The sequence below is a fragment of the Sinocyclocheilus rhinocerous genome, unplaced genomic scaffold (assembly GCF_001515625.1).
Source record: "Sinocyclocheilus rhinocerous isolate Xijiao unplaced genomic scaffold, SAMN03320098_v1.1 scaffold113, whole genome shotgun sequence".
In the NCBI taxonomy this organism is placed as follows: Eukaryota; Metazoa; Chordata; class Actinopteri; order Cypriniformes; family Cyprinidae; genus Sinocyclocheilus; species Sinocyclocheilus rhinocerous.
Window position 1 is genome coordinate 309,318 of NW_015646846.1, and position 17,663 is coordinate 326,980.

Genomic DNA, 17,663 nt, shown 5'->3' on the forward strand with positions numbered 1-17,663 from the left:
CAATAATGCCTATATTCCCGTCACTAAAGGGGTCCTTTTGGCACTTCACAGCTCAAATATCATTCATGTTTGTACAATATAGAAAAATTAATCTAAGTATTTAAATAAACATGAGATGCATATTTCCTCTCAAGAACTTCTTCAGGGTATTATTTTAAAAAGTGCTAGTCATGTAATTGGAGATTAATCTTTTTGAGACAACAGAGGGCGCTAAAATGTACCAGAAAAGGATTGAAAAGGCTTCTGTGCTTTAGAGATCCGTGTTCAAAACACTCTTAAGCAGTTCAGTGTTAAGCTCGTACTGCTGTCCTCCTGATCAGTGTTTGCAGATCTTCAGTAGGTCAGGAGTGTTGACAGGTGAATGTGTCATCAAGTGTCATGTGCTTCACAAATCCATCATACTTTTATTGTACATACATTGCAACATCTACCAAAAGTAAGCGCAGACGTTCAGCCTGCCTAATCAGACTCAGAATTCTCATAACTGATCACCAAAATTCACCAAAATCCCATAAAATCTTCCAGTTTCTAACTATTTCCTGCTAGAGCTTTGAAACCAAACCCACCTAACCACACACCGCTATCTATCTATCTATATGTCTGTCTATCTGTCTGTCTGTGTATCTATCTATCTATCTATCTATCTGTCTGTCTGTCTGTCTGTCTATCTGTCTGTCTATCTGTCTGTGTGTGTGTGTGTGTGTGTGTGTGTGTCTATCTATCTGTCTGTCTGTGTATCTGTCTGTCTGTCTGTGTATCTATCTATCTGTCTGTCTGTCTGTGTATCTGTCTATTTGTCTGTCTCTCTGTGTGTGTATCTATCTATCTGTCTGTCTGTCTGTCTGTGTATCTGTCTGTCTGTCTATCTCTCTGTGTGTGTATCTATCTATCTGTCTGTCTGTCTGTCTGTCTATCTGTCTGTGTATCTATCTGTCTGTCTGTCTATCTATCTATCTGTCTGTCTGTCTGTCTGTCTATCTGTCTGTCTGTCTATCTGTCTGTCTGTCTATCTGTCTGTCTGTCTATCTGTCTGTCTGTCTATCTGTCTGTCTGTCTATCTGTCTGTCTGTCTATCTGTCTGTCTGTCTATCTGTCTGTCTGTCTATCTGTCTGTCTGTCTATCTGTCTGTCTGTCTATCTGTCTGTCTGTCTATCTGTCTGTCTGTCTATCTGTCTGTCTGTCTATCTGTCTGTCTGTCTATCTGTCTGTCTGTCTATCTGTCTGTCTGTCTATCTGTCTGTCTGTCTATCTGTCTGTCTGTCTATCTGTCTGTCTGTCTATCTGTCTGTCTGTCTATCTGTCTGTGTATCTATCTGTCTGTCTGTCTATCTATCTATCTGTCTGTCTGTCTGTGTCTGTCTGTCTATCTGTCTGTGTATCTGGCTGTCTGTCTGTCTGTGTATCTATCTATATGTCTGTCTGTCTGTGTATCTGTCTGTCTGTCTGTGTATCTGTCTGCCTGTCTGTCTGTCTGTCCGTGAAACTTGTAGAATATTCTACATTCCAGGTGTTTTAAGCTCAGTTTGTCTGGATAAACTTTTCTAGCTTCAAGTTTATACGTTTGTCTCTGTAACTTTTGTTTGTTTGTTTGTTTTGTTTGAGTGGTAGATGGTGTTCAGATTTAGGTTTCTGTGCTGACATTGGGGCTTTTGTAGGGACGGTGCTTGAACAGATGAGTCAGTGGAGGGTGATAAACACACATAAGGATGTGGTTCAACCTCTCTAACCTCGTCTTCCTGCTCACATGATGCTGCTGTCGCTCTTCTGTCGCCCTGAGGGCTGCTCAGAGTCTTTTGTGTGCTGAGCTGAGGCCAGCTTTAGTGTTGTTATTGATTAGCTCTAATTTGTTAATTGGGATCAGTTCTTAGATCCGTAGCCTTGCTGACTACCTTGTGGCTTCTTTGTTTTCTCATAACTGACCTGGATAAACACACAGCTGTTGTGTGATCTAGAGCTTATGACAGACAAAGACAGGTGAGATAGAGTACATGCAGTTTAACAGGATTGTTCTCGGCGCTCTCATTCCCTGGCAAGCCTTCTCTGAATCACTCAACATCCAGTTGCTGTGTACTGAATTATTTTATAACTTCCCTGAGTTTCAGCATCTTGCAGAATTCCCTAATTAACTTCACGCACAGCCTTTAGTTTTGTTTAAGGAAGTAGTTTAAAATGATTTCAAACACCTCCCGTTAGGTATTTCTCTTTCTTCTTAGCACATGACAAAAATTGCCCTTCTTGTTGCCTGGAAGGCCTTAAGATCGGGTTTTCTTGGTATCATTAGTGGTGTTTGTTACGATGCTTACACATTTATATAATTTCTGTAAGACTACATTGTATATGAAGTATACCTTAGTTTTTTATCATTTCACCTAATACTACCGTTCAAAATAAGAATTTTTTTTTTTTAAAGGAATACTTTAATTCAACAAGGACAAATTAAATTGATCAAAAGTGACATTAAAGACAAATTTTAAATTCTCAAGATTCCTATTTCAAATGTTAAATTCTTTTGAACTTTCTATTATTTCAAAAATCCTGAAAACAAGCACCACAGTTTCCACAAAATATTAAGCAGCAAAAACTGTTTTCAGAATTGATTATAATATTAAATATTTCTTGAGCAGCAAATCAGCATATTAGAATGATTTCTGATGGATCATGTGACACTGAAGACTTGAGTACTGATGCTGAAAATTCAGCTTTGCATCACAAGATGCAAATTGATGCAAATTTTCAAGTATATTCAAATAAAACAGCTATTTAAAATGGTATGTTTTACTGCATTTTTGATCAAATAAATGCAGCACTGGTGAGCATAAGAGACTTTAAATCAATTTTAAAACAATAGAGTAAAACTGAACTGTTGTGCTTCCTGTTTTAAATTGTGGTGATTTGTTGATGAGCCAGAACAAAAAGTCACACTTTGCTTTCACAGTAGTCAGCAGTGCCAACATGAACAATGAGGTCATTAACATTTCCTGTTCATCCACTGAGCAGTCGCTAGGCATGTTCCCGCTTTCCTCCTGTATTTTACAGAGCCGAGACTCCAGGTCAGAAAGGCTTAGGGTGAGAAACTGCACAAAGGTAGTTCAGCAAGACGCTGCATGCAAATGTTCCTGTTTTTACATGAATGATTTGCTGTAGGTGTATTCACCAAATGCCATCTCACTGTGGGAAGAGAATGAAGCTTCTCAAGCAAAAACGACCGGTTACACCCATCTAAAATGAGTTTTGTGGCCTACATTAGAGATGCAATCTAATTGGCTGCTGATGATTTGAATTCAAACAAAATGTTGTGTTGTTTCAAATGATGTTTTATAATGAACTCCTCCCTCGCCGACATCTATCTTCAAAGTGAACAGTGCTGTCTTACAAGATTATTAGCAAAGATTTGATCTCGAGTCATGTTAGAGTCACGTTGCAGCAAAATCTGGCATTTGAGACCGTCATTTTACAATATTTAGGTGTTTGTTGCTCACGTGTGGTTGCATGAAAGTTTTCTAGTGATGTGTTTAAAGAGAATCAGAAATCAAAATGTCTATAATAGTGCTGCTATAATGTCAGAATGCAGTACTATGGCTTCAAAGTATTTGTAAGCGTTGTTTAAAAATGACAAAAATTATTGTGGTAGATAACATCAGCTATTTTCATAATAGCATATAGCTTTTCCTGTAACAAGTAGCGGATTAGGGTTACGAAACGTTTTATTGCTGCTTTATTGTCACCTTTTATTGCGCCTGTAGCTTGATAGCTGAGCGTGCCGGATGTTAATAAATGATTCGCTGATTAAAATAGCAATTCGGGTTTGTTTCATCACAGATTTGTCAAGCCCCTACATCTTTTTGTAGCAAAATATTAAGTTAAAATAGTTTTAAAGAAATCTAATCTTACAGGTTTTATGTTTATGAATATAATTGCTTTTCATTTTAATTTTGAACATTATATCTATAATTTTATGACCCAAAAATCCCAACAAAACATTGGTTGAATGTGTTTTTTCTAATTTTTTCTGTGTTTTTAAATGCCACTGGATTTGATATTTTGTATCTAATGCAATGTCAATGCAATGTTTTTTCTAATTTTTTCTGTGTTTTTAAATGCCACTTGATTTGATATTTTGTATCTAATGCAATGTCATTTACACTTTTTTTAAGTGTGGCTTTTTAAGTAGTTTCCAAATGCTTTTTTTGTGTGGTGATTTTCAAAGGGCGGAAGAAAAAGCGATACTGTAGTATCTTACAGTTGTGTCCCTCTTTCAACAGTCTGCCTGTATTTTTATTTTCTTTTGTTCACCTGATAGTGGAGGTTATTTCTGTGGTTGAGCAAGACTTCTGTTTTTGGCTGGGGTGTCTTTGAAGGTTGTCTGCTGAGATAACGCGCTCACACTGAACAGTCGCAGGAAGACGCACTTCAGTGACGCTCTTCCTGTGATGACCTTTCCCGGCTGCACTCATGAAGGACCTTTGAATCTGCTTTATGGTGGATCACTCACAGCCCTCGAAGTAATGAATGGTTGCATCTCTGAAACAAAGGTCTCACAGGGCAAAAACTGCTTGTCTCAGTGGTGCTTATGGTAAGTGGTAGACATGAGCAACTTACTAATTGTTAACATGAGTTACAATCGAGCAGCAGAATTATAAACTGTCATGAGGAATTTTTAGTTTAGTTTAGCTTAAAATAAATATTGAGAATTGGGTGGGGGGTTTTTTAGCAAAGATTAAGTTGACTAGAAGATGTCAAATAAATTATGTTCATCAAGGAATCCTGAAGAAAATGTATGTATATATATATATACATATAAACAATCAAAAATATTAAGCAGCACAGCTGTTTTCAAAAGTTTCATATCAGTGTATTTGGATGATTTCTGAAGACTGGAGTAATAATGCTGAAAATTCAGCTGTGACGTCACAGAAATAAATGACATTTTAAAATATATTAAAATAGAAAACAGCTATTTTAAATTGTAAAAATATTTTTGCTGTGTTTTGATCAAATAAATGGAACCTTGGTGATCATTGGAGACTTCTTTCAAAAACAAAACAAAACAAAAATATCTTATCAACCCCAAACTTTAGAACAGTATTAGATGTAAATAATCTTGAACTTGGTTGTCAGAGGAAGCGTAATGGGCAGGTGCGTCTCCTCTCAGACCTGTATTCTGAGGCCTGCTGAAACAAGTAGCGCTTAGTAATAGCTCTTGCTAAAGGTGCTTTACTGCCTTTGACATTACAACCTCACCGTTGAGATTTCAACATCAACATGACAATTGTAACCACTAACTTTACCTTTTTTACATCACCAGCAGATTGAATACACACTACCGGTCAAAAGTTTGGGATCAATAAGTTCAATAATGTTTTTTAAAGAAGTCTCTTATGCTCACTAAGGCTGCATTTATTTAATCAAAAATACAGAAAAAAACAGTAATCTTGCAAAATGTTATTACAATATAAAATAATGGTTTCTATTTTAATATCCTTTAAAATATAATTTATTTCTTTGATGCAAAGCTGAATTTCCATCAGCCATTACTCCAGTATAAAGTGTCACATGATCCTTCAGAAATCATTCTAATATGCTGATTTATTATTAGAATTATCAATGTTGGCAACAGTTGTGCTGCCAAATATTTTTTTTTGGGAAAACAATACTTTTTTTCAGGATTCTTTGATGAATAAAAAGTTAAAAAGAACAGCATTTATTCAAAATATAAATATTTTCTAACAACATAAATCTTTGCTATCGCTTTTTAACAATTTATGATCCCAAACTTTTGACCGGTAGTGTAAATGTGTTATATAGGCCTAACCAATATTTGTTTAAAAAAATTATGTTTATAATGTAAATATATATAGAAGGTGAACCAAGTAAGATGAAAAATTATTTTTCAATAACTAATTTATTTATTTTCTTATTTTTATTTAAAATTGTTCCACTGTCTTCACCATTAGGCTAATTAAGATGACTATATAACTTTTTTTTTACTTTAAAATATCTGTTTCAAAATCATTCTGATTCAGATTGACTTCTAATATGACAAATGGCTTCGAATCCTTTCTCAAATTTGGTGAGCGCGTACAAAATTCTGTGAAAAGGGTGAATAAAAGAATACACTACACGACTTTTAAAATCTGAACACTGGGCATGATACACTTACCGACTTTGTAATAGTCACAGAGGAAAAACGTAGCATCACATACTAAACGACTGAGAATCAGAAACAACATGGCAGGTGTAGTCTGTCTGAATTTCATTCATATAATCCATTTTCATACTATATACAATATAGTTTTTTTAACAGTCACGAAGTACGTTCAAATTCAAACTGCATATTCAGACAGCGTGCGATTTCGGATGCACCGGTGTTTATAGATAATTACACTGTAATTACAACAGTTATATATTTAAGATGGTGAATTCTACTCACTTAACTGTACAGTCCACCACAATGTAGCTACAGTAACGATGTTCTGGGTGGTTGTTAGGGTGTTGCTATGTGGTTGCTAAGATGTTCTGGGTGGTTGCTAGGGTTTAAAACAAACCTAACCCTAAAAATGAGCTGTAATAGTAATGCTTGATGATCAAATTGTACGTTTAAGCCAATATAGTTGACTGCAGACTTCTGTGGAATGTAATGAAAACTCTCTGGTTATGTATCAGTTTTCCTGTTGACACAGTTGGAAGCTTTATAATGTGAAATAGGCATGAGTATCTGGACAAACCGGCTTTGTCGGTTCTCAAGAGGTGATGCGGTTATTGCTGCTCTTATTAACATATAATGCATGCATTTCTTGATGAAGTGATAAAAGTGTAGTAAATGATGGTTGTTAACCTTGGTTTACCCAGATGCAGCTATAAATAAATTAATACTGATTAGCGCTACCACGAAGTAGTCATGCCAATAATGATATCACTGTTTAACCAGTGGGATTTGCTGTCATATGATGGTATGCTGTTGACTTTCTGAGTAACTTACCTGGTTGGCAGTTGAGTTTTACAGATTTGTTCCATAGAAAGACCACAAACCGAACAGGATCTGGTTCCTGGGCCTGCAGGCCAAACTAAGAAGGGTTTTTGCAATTGCAATCAGTGGATTTCAACCATTTACAATTACATGATGAAAAACAATATTATAAACAAAGGATATATACTGTATATATGGGGTTGGTAAGATTTGAATTTTCTGAAAGAAGTCTCTTATGCTCACCAATGCTGCATTTATTTGATCAAAAATACAGTAAAAACAGAAATATTGTAAAATATTATTACAATTTAAAATAACAGTTAGCTATTTAAATACATTATGAAATGTAATTTATTCCTGTTATGCAAAGCTGAATTTTCAGCATCATTACTCCAGTCTTCAGTGTCACATGATCCTTCAGAAATCATTCTAATATGCTGATTTGCTGCTCAACACACATTTCTTCTTATTATCAATGTTGAAAATGGTTGTGCTGCTTAATATTTTTGAGGACACTGTTATACATTATTTTCAGAATTCTTTAAAGAATATAAAGTTCAAAAGAACAGCGTTTATTTGAAATCTAAATATTTTGTAATATTTTCAATGTCTGTCACTTTGGGTCAGTTTAATGCTTCCCTGCTGAATAAATGTGAGAGAGAGAAAAACAACAACCCTAAACTTAAATACTGAACAAATTCTCAAAATTCTCATTCTTGAACTTTTCCCTCAAATTGTTATTTTGATAATATATATTTTGATTTTGTATTACATTTGAAAAGCTCACTAGTGGTCTCCAATTGTTTAACTCACAAAAGGGCAATATTTCCCTGCCTGAACGCTTCTCTTGTTTTATTCATGAACAAAAATTCAAATTTTGCCCTTCATCATCAAATTATGGACAGATAGTCCAGTGTACTGTCACCAGTACAGTAAAACCATTATTCAGAGCTCCACGTGACTCGTGACAAGCATAAGATTGTGCCATGCAGTGTGTCCACGATGTGCTGTATGAGACGGCTGGATGATGACAGTAGCAGTCAAAAATCATTTCTTCGTACAACAGGTCAACTGCAGATTAATCAGGAGATGTTTTATGTGTCATATGCATTTAGTCCACAGCTGTCTACATCAGGAATCTGTGACGCATTTTAGTCCATAAAGCTGTGCAAAAGCTGTACGTTTGTGTGGATGTTTTCTGCAACTTTAGCAGCTTCAGCTGAGAGTTTTAAAATATCCATTCAGTACTTTGAACAAAGAAAATGCTGTTTGGTTGTTGGCTTGCATCTGTTTCCCTTTTACTGTATGTCATGGAAAAGTTATGACTCACACAGCCAGCCGAGCCTCAGGGGGGCTGCTATACCTTAGAAAGACAGGAAGACCCGAAAATATCTCACTGCTGGACAATAGAGACGAAAAAACAACAATGGTGTCATTTAGAAGAGAGCTGAGAAGTATAATACAACACAGTTCTGTTTCTGTATGATGTTTGTTGAGTGTTTGCTCTAAAATTGGCACAGCTAGGATCCTGCAAAAACCTGCCCTTCGAGTATGTCTGCTTACTGTGTCGTTTTTTGCTCCGTGATCATCTCCACACATCGCTCATGTAAATGAATCATACAAGTGACATCCTCTGTATTTACCATACAAATAAGGCAGACATACTTCACAAAAGCAGAACCGCCATGTCTGGAGATCACATGATGTTGTTTTTGTCCTAAACACCAGTTACTGTTGTCCAAATTAAAGAACTATAACCAAATGACCCAAACGTCAGTTACTCATCAAGCAGTCGAAAGTATTATTACTGAAATATTAGATTCAAATCAAAATTTTGTAAAACTTGTGTTTTTACAAGATACTTCTTCTTGATTTTGGCCGAGTTATTGATTTACTAGCTACAAAAATAAAATCTACTGTAATTTTAATCTATCTTTGTGTCTTAATATCTTTATCCATCCCACATTGTGATGGGTGCCAAATTGAGTGTTTATCTGTTGAGACAATTGTTTGAAGCATTGCTTCCTCTGCTTGGTTTTGTGTGGCAAGCCATATTAACATTTATTAACAAGTATCCTTTTTACCTTGTTTAATCCTAACACTGAGACAGGCTTCTGATATTTGTATATTTATCTTCATATGCGTGTATTTTATTTTTGAATGATCATTATTTAATATAAGAATGATAATAATAATATTTGTTGTTATTTATGTTTTTTTGTTTGTAACATTACTAATATATATTCATTTAATTCTATTATGTTTCGTGCTGTTTTCGTTTTGTTTCATTTGTGTATTTGACAAATAAAAAAACATTATTAATAATATTTATTTCATTTTTCATTTCATGTTTTCCTTTGTTTTGGCTTTTATTGTTATTTATGATAATACGCATAATAGTTATTATTTGTAATGTTCATTTTTTACTAATTATGCAAATAAACAATAATATTATTTAAGTATATTCTAGTTGTGTACTGTTTTACTTTCGAATGACCTTTTATTTTATTTATAATAATAATAATTGTTGTTGTTGATAATAATAATGACAATGTTTTTTCATTGGTTTGAATATTTAATAAATAAACCTTATTGATTATATTTATTAATTTCCTTGTTTTGTGCAGTGTTCATATGTTTTATCTTTTATTTTATTTAGCTATAATAATATGTATAATAATTCGTATTTTTATTAATAATAATGATGATGTTAATATTAGTGTTCATGTATTATATATTTCATAAATAGATAAACATTAATAATGAATATTATATATATATTTTTTTTTTTTCGCGTTTTCCCATCAAATGTATGTTAACACGGCTTGCCATAGGTTTCTTTCCACATGACGTCAGAGGAGGTGGAGCAGCTGGATGAACAGGGCAGGTGAGCGCGCAGGTGGAGCGCAGCGTTGAGTTTCCCAGCAGCTCACAACAATACTCGGAGAGGCCTCTGGGAATAACGCACTCCAACTACCATGACACAAAACAAGGTCAGCTTTGAAATACACCAGCTTTAATAACCGAATGTTTGCTTGAGCTTTTGTAAAACTCAGATTACTTGGACAAACATCAGTCGTGGAAATGATCAGTTCAGAGGTTTTGCGTCCGACCCCGAACCCTGCGCGTAAAATGCTCGGAAAGCTCGCCAACAGGCTGGAGGAGGTGAAGAACCCCTGGAGACAAGGATCAACGCTCGAGCTCAGCCACAATGAAACCGCTCGGCTCGCCACCGACGCGCTCCTGGAGCACGGCGAGAAGGAGTACAAAAAAGTCTTGCAAGACGAAAGAGAAGTGAACTTTCTGTCCCCGCTGGAAATACGCTATATCACCGAGAATGTGGCCAAAGTTGGCGGCGCGGATAGCGGCACTAATGGAGTGGACATGGAGGAAGGGGACACGGTGTCCGAGCTTACTTCAGGGACTTATTTCCCCATGATGTCCGACGAGGAGCCACCAATGTTGGAGCTGGGCTGGCCAGAGGTTTCCAACCGATTTGGACCCACAGAGGCGCAGATACACTTCCAGAGAGACAAGTCGAAAAACCTCAAAGATCTCATTCGATCTCTTATTAGTAAAGCCAAGAAGGTAAGAACAACAGAAACCCACTCATATGTGCAAAATATTTGGCAAACGCTGTTTCCTTGTAGTTTACAAATATGCTTTCCTTGAACTTTGCATTTCTGTGGCAGCTTTGTATGTGACGTGTGACGTCACACGTAAACAAGATCCTTTTTAACACCATTTATACCGGTTCATTTGGACAGCTTCAGTGCTTTTGTTCAACTATAACTTTTATGCATCGCAGAGTGTGCTTAACAAATAATCAGACCTCCAAAAAGTAATTTTGTCACACATAAACCTGTGTAAATGTTTTTGAAATATAAATATCAAAACAATAAGCACAAGCAGACTCTCCAAACAAACATTTCACAAAATAAAGTTTGTTTTAAAACAATGCTGTTCAAATGCACTCCATAAATCCACTAAAAATAAGCAGTTAAGAAGTTGCCAAAAATGCCTTGTAAAAGTGACGTTTATTCTCAGAAAAACTCACTTAGTTTGATTTTTTTATTTTTTATTTTTTACGTTCAGACATTTTATAAGTGTGATTTAAATGTCCAAATGTTTCACAGTCACTAATTTAGGTGAGATAACTATTGAAGAATTTGAAATTGCATAACAATTGTTACGTTAGACATTATGAGCAACTAAATTGCTTGGTTATTATCGCGAAATAGTCACCTGGAAGCAATAAAGTAATTAGTGATGTGTGTTTAAAGATTGTGGTTTATTTCAATGCATGCCCTAACAATTTTTCTTTATGCCACAGGTTATCGCTATAGTCATGGATATTTTTACAGACGTCGACTTGTTCTGTGACCTAATGGAGGCCTCCAACAAGCGCCGGGTTCCAGTTTATATTCTACTGGATGAGAAGAATCTCAGCTATTTTTTGAACATGTGCTCAGAACAGGACATCCAGAATTCACACTTAAGTGTAAGTCAGACGCTGACGCTCTCTTAGAAGTGGTGTGATCCAGCTCATGAGTTCTTATCCTTGCACATAATACGTTTTAAGAAAGTGTTCAATAAGAAGGGTGTTCTCAGTTTTAGATATGAATACATCTGTCAGTCAACAGCAAAACATAAGTCTTATGTAAGTTTCCTTAAATAAGTCTATTAGGTCATTCAGATCAAAAGGAAATGTCAAGTTGAATGAGCATACATTTCAAAAGCATTTTTGTCCAAACAAAACAACTTTTTATTCTGTTACTCTTATTAATATTGGTGTACCAGAATTCAGATTCTAATTGTATTCAAAATTTGTATTAACATTTTTTTTTATCAAGTGATTATTGAACATTTATTTGTTTCAGAATATGCGGGTAAGAAGTGTGTGTGGAGACACATATTGCACCAAAAGTGGAAAGAAATTCACAGGTCAGGTTCAAGAGAAATTCATGATCATTGACTGCGAGGAAGTCATAGCTGGATCATATAGGTATGTTAATCATGTTGTTGATGCATTGTGTAATTTAGTGAAAAAATTCCTGTTATGTAATCATAATTTTTTACCAAAACAGCATAATTACTGGAGTTATGTTTACAACTGTAAGTCTTAGTAATTTAATGAGATCCTTTAAATGATGGTGCTTCAAGAATCATTTTGTTTAAATGATGGCCAAGTTATGCCACAGTGTTAAAATTATTTTTAAAAATATATATATTTTATTTAATTATTTATATGCTATTATAGTTTTTTTTAAATATTTTCAGTTTTCATTTTAATTAATTTATTTGTATTATTCATTTGGGTGTGCTTTTTTATTAGTTCGTTTTTTTATATATATATTTAGGTTTCATTTATTTTAATTTCAGTTTTAGATTAAGTTCCGTTTTAATGGTTTATTTATTTCCATTTTCCAGTTTAAGTAATTCTACACTGTTTAAAAAAAAAATCTGCCTGGAGGTTATCCAGTCATTTCACTGACATTTCCGTTAAACCTGAAGAAAAAGTATTATTCATTTGGGTGTGCTTTTTTATTAGTTCGTTTTTTTATATATATATTTAGGTTTCATTTATTTTAATTTCAGTTTTAGATTAAGTTCCGTTTTAATGGTTTATTTATTTCCATTTTCCAGTTTAAGTAATTCTACACTGTTTAAAAAAAAAATCTGCCTGGAGGTTATCCAGTCATTTCACTGACATTTCCGTTAAACCTGAAGAAAAACACATGTAAAAAAAAAAAATTGAATTTTTTTTTTTTTTTTTTTACATTGAGTGCTTCAATGTTATATGTGTTTTGGTTATTTTCTAAGACAACATTTCCAATTTCTGTTTACTTTAAGTTTATCTAATATTTATATGTAAGTTCAGCTTTATTTCAATAAGCAACACTGTTTTTAATAGTTTTAGTTAGTAATATCAAAACACTGTCAGACATGCTGTAACTGCTAAATAGTATGTTTGTGTAGCATGTCGCAGCAAGATTTTTCAAAGCCAACTACACTAGAAGCAGCTCACATTGTTCACAGGAGGAATTCAGTTATACCCATCAGTCCAGGCTTATCTCATGTCAGTCATATCACTCTGTATTATGTAAATCATTTTAGCGCATGACAGTGTTGTGGCAGGAAGATGACAGGACATGCGCACCTCATGCGCTCCAGCAGACATCGGTAGACTTGAGCAGCTTAGCAGTGAAAACATGATGATTCTGCGTTTCTCAGGCACAGTATTGCCTGAGCATTAGCATTAGCCGCAGTGCCATCGTGGCTGTCAGCTTTCAAGCCTCAGCGGCTAATTTGGTTGGGGGGGGTTTAGTTAAACTGATGAATTATACAGACAGCATGTTGATTTTTAAGTTATGCCTGTTTAGACCCACCAAGCGATCTCAGTCTTGCATGTCTGAAGGCTTGGCTAATCTGCTCCTCAGTTATGATGATTAGGAATTAGTTTGTGAAGGAGTTGTCTTGTTTTTTCAGGGTTAGTGCGACTGATAGCAGCCCGTGGATAAATTCATGCATGTTAGCACACAGGTGTGTGGATAGTGGGTGAGGCCACACTCATGTGTTGAAGGCTTTGCCCATATATAAGAGACAACAGGGAGTTTTGTTTGACTAGAAGTCCATACAGTTCAAAGGGAAATTGATTGCAAAAACATAATACTAACAATTTAGACTTTTTAGATCTTTGTCACCGGAAAGGAAATAATTAACTGAGACTGATGCATAGTTTTTTTTTTGTTTTTTTTTAATCGAACAGTTTGTTGAACTTTTAGATAAAATTTTAAAAATCTGGTGAAAAAGTTTGCATATGTGTTTTTTGTTGAGTATCATATTTGATACATCAGGCTTTTAGAAGGATATGGAGCACATACTTGAAGTGCTTCAATGTTATATGTGTTTTGGTTATTTTCTAAAACAACATTTCCAATTTCTGTTTACTTTAAGTTTATCTAATATTTATATGTACGTTTATTTCAATAAACAACACTGTTGTTTAAAAGTTTTAGTTAGTAATATCAAAACACTGTCAGACATGCTGTAACCGCTAAATAGTATGTTTGTGTAGCATGTCGCAGCAAGATTTTTCAAAGCCAACTACACTAGAAGCAGCTCACATTGTTCACAGGAGGAATTCAGTTATACCCATCAGTCCAGGCTTATCTCATGTCAGTCATATCACTCTGTATTATGTAAATCATTTTAGCGCATGACAGTGTTGTGGCAGGAAGATGACAGGACATGCGCACCTCATGCGCTCCAGCAGACATCGGTAGACTTGAGCAGCTTAGCAGTGAAAACATGATGATTCTGCGTTTCTCAGGCACAGTATTGCCTGAGCATTAGCATTAGCCGCAGTGCCATCGTGGCTGTCAGCTTTCAAGCCTCAGCGGCTAATTTGGTTGGGGGGGGTTTAGTTAAACTGATGAATTATACAGACAGCATGTTGATTTTTAACAGTTATGCCTGTTTAGACCCACCAAGCGATCTCAGTCTTGCATGTCTGAAGGCTTGGCTAATCTGCTCCTCAGTTATGATGATTAGGAATTAGTTTGTGAAGGAGTTGTCTTGTTTTTTCAGGGTTAGTGCGACTGATAGCAGCCCGTGGATAAATTCATGCATGTTAGCACACAGGTGTGTGGATAGTGGGTGAGGCCACACTCATGTGTTGAAGGCTTTGCCCATATATAAGAGACAACAGGGAGTTTTGTTTGACTAGAAGTCCATACAGTTCAAAGGGAAATTGATTGCAAAAACATAATACTAACAATTTAGACTTTTTAGATCTTTGTCACCGGAAAGGAAATAATTAACTGAGACTGATGCATAGTTTTTTTTTTGTTTTTTTTTAATCGAACAGTTTGTTGAACTTTTAGATAAAATTTTAAAAATCTGGTGAAAAAGTTTGCATATGTGTTTTTTGTTGAGTATCATATTTGATACATCAGGCTTTTAGAAGGATATGGAGCACATACTTGAAGAGGAAAAAACACAGGCCCAAACTCGGCAAAAATATGCAATTTTATGCAGTTACTGATATTTATATGACAAAAAAGTAAGATAAAATTCTGATAGCTTGTAATGCAAATCAATGAGACCTTTATAACAGTATAGCAGATATTCATAAAATGCATATAAATAGTCTTAGTAAGGTGATATTTAATGTTCTGTAGTTTCAAAACATTTCATGCAATGCAATACAATGATTGAGAGAGATGAACAAATAAACTTTCTTCAACGGGCCTGATGCATCATAATCGATACTCACGATTTAGCATGATTTTTCTAAAAATTATGTATGGATTATCAAGTAAACCAAACAGTATAACATTTATTTATGTTTACTTGATTAAAATCATTAGATTTCACAGGAAAAAGACCACAACCTTAAGGTAGACTTTTTTAGAATTATACTAAAGGGTCTTTTACTTAAAAAAGTATGAAGTATCAATCAGACGAGAGAAGGCATGTAGTAGATTGTGTACAACAGGTTTATCAGCAAAGTTTTGATCATGTTGTTCATTTACAGGCCTTAGAAGTTCATCTATCAAATATGTTACAGTAGACTTTATAGGGTTAACCTACAAACCGGAAAAGACTGTGATGATCTAATGTAAAGCTTATCACATGCTCTTTTACTTCAGTTTTATGCAAGACATTTGAGTAATGCCATAAACAGATGGTTAGCTTGAACATAGTTAAACACTTGTTAGCATAAGTCACCTGAACTATCCATAAAACTGGCTGGACAGAATCTTTGAACCTCATTTATGAAACACGAGAAGAACAAATTTCTGTGCATCAGTGCAACAATTTATGCAAGAATGGTTTTATAAACAATTTTACAAAAACTCATTCTGCTCATGTTTCATGAATGTTTGAGGTTATGCTTTAAAAAAATTTCTCTCTCTCTTCTTTCCTCTAGTTTTACATGGCTTTCAGGCATGGTTCACAGCAACATGCTAATGCACTTCTCCGGCCGCGTTACGGACTGCTTTGATCGTGAATTCCGCTGCATGTATGCAGATTCCCAAATAATAGACCGTTTCCACAATCCAGATGAAGACGGGCTGCCTGGTTACTCTTACCACATGCCAGTACCAAACTTGGGCCTGGATATTCTTGCAGACTACGGCAGCAGGGAGCGAGTGTATTCGGAGCACTCCAGTAGCCAATCCAGTAGCAGCGTTTCCAGCATCAAAGCAGCTCCTCCAGGCATGAAATCTATTAAAGTCACACCTGACAAGAAGAACCCGGAAAACTCGCAAAAGCCTCCTGACAGGAAGGGAGTCACGAGTCCAGTGCTTCAAAAGCCTTCAGGACCCCACATTGTAAGAGGTTCTCCGAATGGGACCCTCCAAAGTCAGGCGGTCGAGCGCACTTCCTTAGGTCAAACCTCTGGTGTGGAATGGTCCAAAATAGGAACGACAGATTACCTACGCTCAAACATTCCCGGACAGACATCCAAAATCCAGGCTTTAGGTCTCTACAGTTCTCCAAAACCTCCATCACCAACTCAACAAACTCCAACCGACAAGGTCACCTCCAAATATCGACTTCCCACGCCTTTCATCAGTAAGTTCACTGATTTGTTCAGCTCAAAGGAAAAGGACTCACACTTCTTCCAGAAGATGCCTACTCATTCCTCTCCGTTTGGTGGGCCAGATCTTTCTCAGAGCGAACCAGAGAGTAAGCAAGGTCCTGCTCCACCAGGACCCATGCTATCGGACAGGATGGGCCCGGAGAAGGGGATACATCGGCGGGATGAGAAACGCATGACGCTGGGTCACAGCAAATTGGACCTTGTCAACCAGTACAACAAGTTAAATCAATCCAAACAGGTATACAGTCGCTTTGAGCTAAAGAACAACATACCTCAGTAATGCTGGGCCGGACTGAGCATTCTCTCTGGTCGACTCTTGTACATCGCCGTTATTGTGACTGTGCAAAGAGACGATAGTTTTCTTCGAGAGAGATTGTTGCTCTTTTTATACACCAGAGAAAAAATCAACCAGGATTGAGAGACGAGGAGTGGTTTTTTGTGCATTTATATTTTTAATGAAAACGAAATGCTTAGTACTAATGCTGCCTTCAGGAAGTTTAGGAAATCATAATTACGACATGATGTGTTCGAGATATAGTGAATATGTTTTTTCAAACTTCATGCAACAGCATGAAGAGTAAATTAATTACTTGTTTACATTTAAAACATGTATTAAATTATATATTTATATATATATATATAATTTTTTTTTTTCTTCTTCATAAACCTACCTGTATAAAATATTTTTCTATATAATTTGAAATTTAATTTGTGTTAATGTTAATTATCAGTATTTTCTTTTTGCCACAGAAAATGAGAAAGGTAGTTTGGTCTCGCAGGTCTGCTGTGTTATAAACCAAATACATTTATTGGATTTTTTAACTTACATTTTTTATATTATTATTTGTTTGGACAGGTCACATAACATAACACTTAGTACATAACTCTGGTCGACTCTTGTACATCGCCGTTATTGTGACTGTGCAAAGAGACGATAGTTTTCTTGGAGAGAGATTGTTGCTCTTTTTATACACCAGAGAAAAAATCAACCAGGATTGAGAGACGAGGAGTGGTTTTTTGTGCATTTATATTTTTAATGAAAACGAAATGCTTAGTACTAATGCTGCCTTCAGGAAGTTTAG

The 17,663-nt window shown here is 35.5% G+C and overlaps 1 protein-coding gene across 1 annotated transcript; it reads left to right on the forward strand.

The window, feature by feature from the left end:
• Positions 1–4,416: 4,416 nt before the first annotated feature.
• On the forward strand, positions 4,417–16,964 carry LOC107708077 (protein FAM83C-like). Its single transcript, XM_016512222.1, has 5 exons — positions 4,417–4,428; positions 9,886–10,556; positions 11,302–11,469; positions 11,849–11,973; positions 15,904–16,964. Exons 2-5 carry the CDS (start codon positions 10,053–10,055, stop codon positions 16,859–16,861), a joined length of 1,755 nt encoding a protein of 584 aa, XP_016367708.1. The 5' UTR covers positions 4,417–4,428; positions 9,886–10,052; the 3' UTR covers positions 16,862–16,964.
• The last annotated feature ends 699 nt before the right edge of the window (positions 16,965–17,663 follow it).

Coding starts and splice junctions, on each gene's coding strand:
- LOC107708077 (XM_016512222.1), top strand. CDS start 10,053: ATGATCAGTTCAGAGGTTTTGCGTCCGACCCCGAACCCTGCGCGTAAA. Junction 10,557..11,301: donor TTATTAGTAAAGCCAAGAAG/GTAAGAACAACA, acceptor TTTATGCCACAG/GTTATCGCTATAGTCATGGA. Junction 11,974..15,903: donor GTCATAGCTGGATCATATAG/GTATGTTAATCA, acceptor TCTTTCCTCTAG/TTTTACATGGCTTTCAGGCA.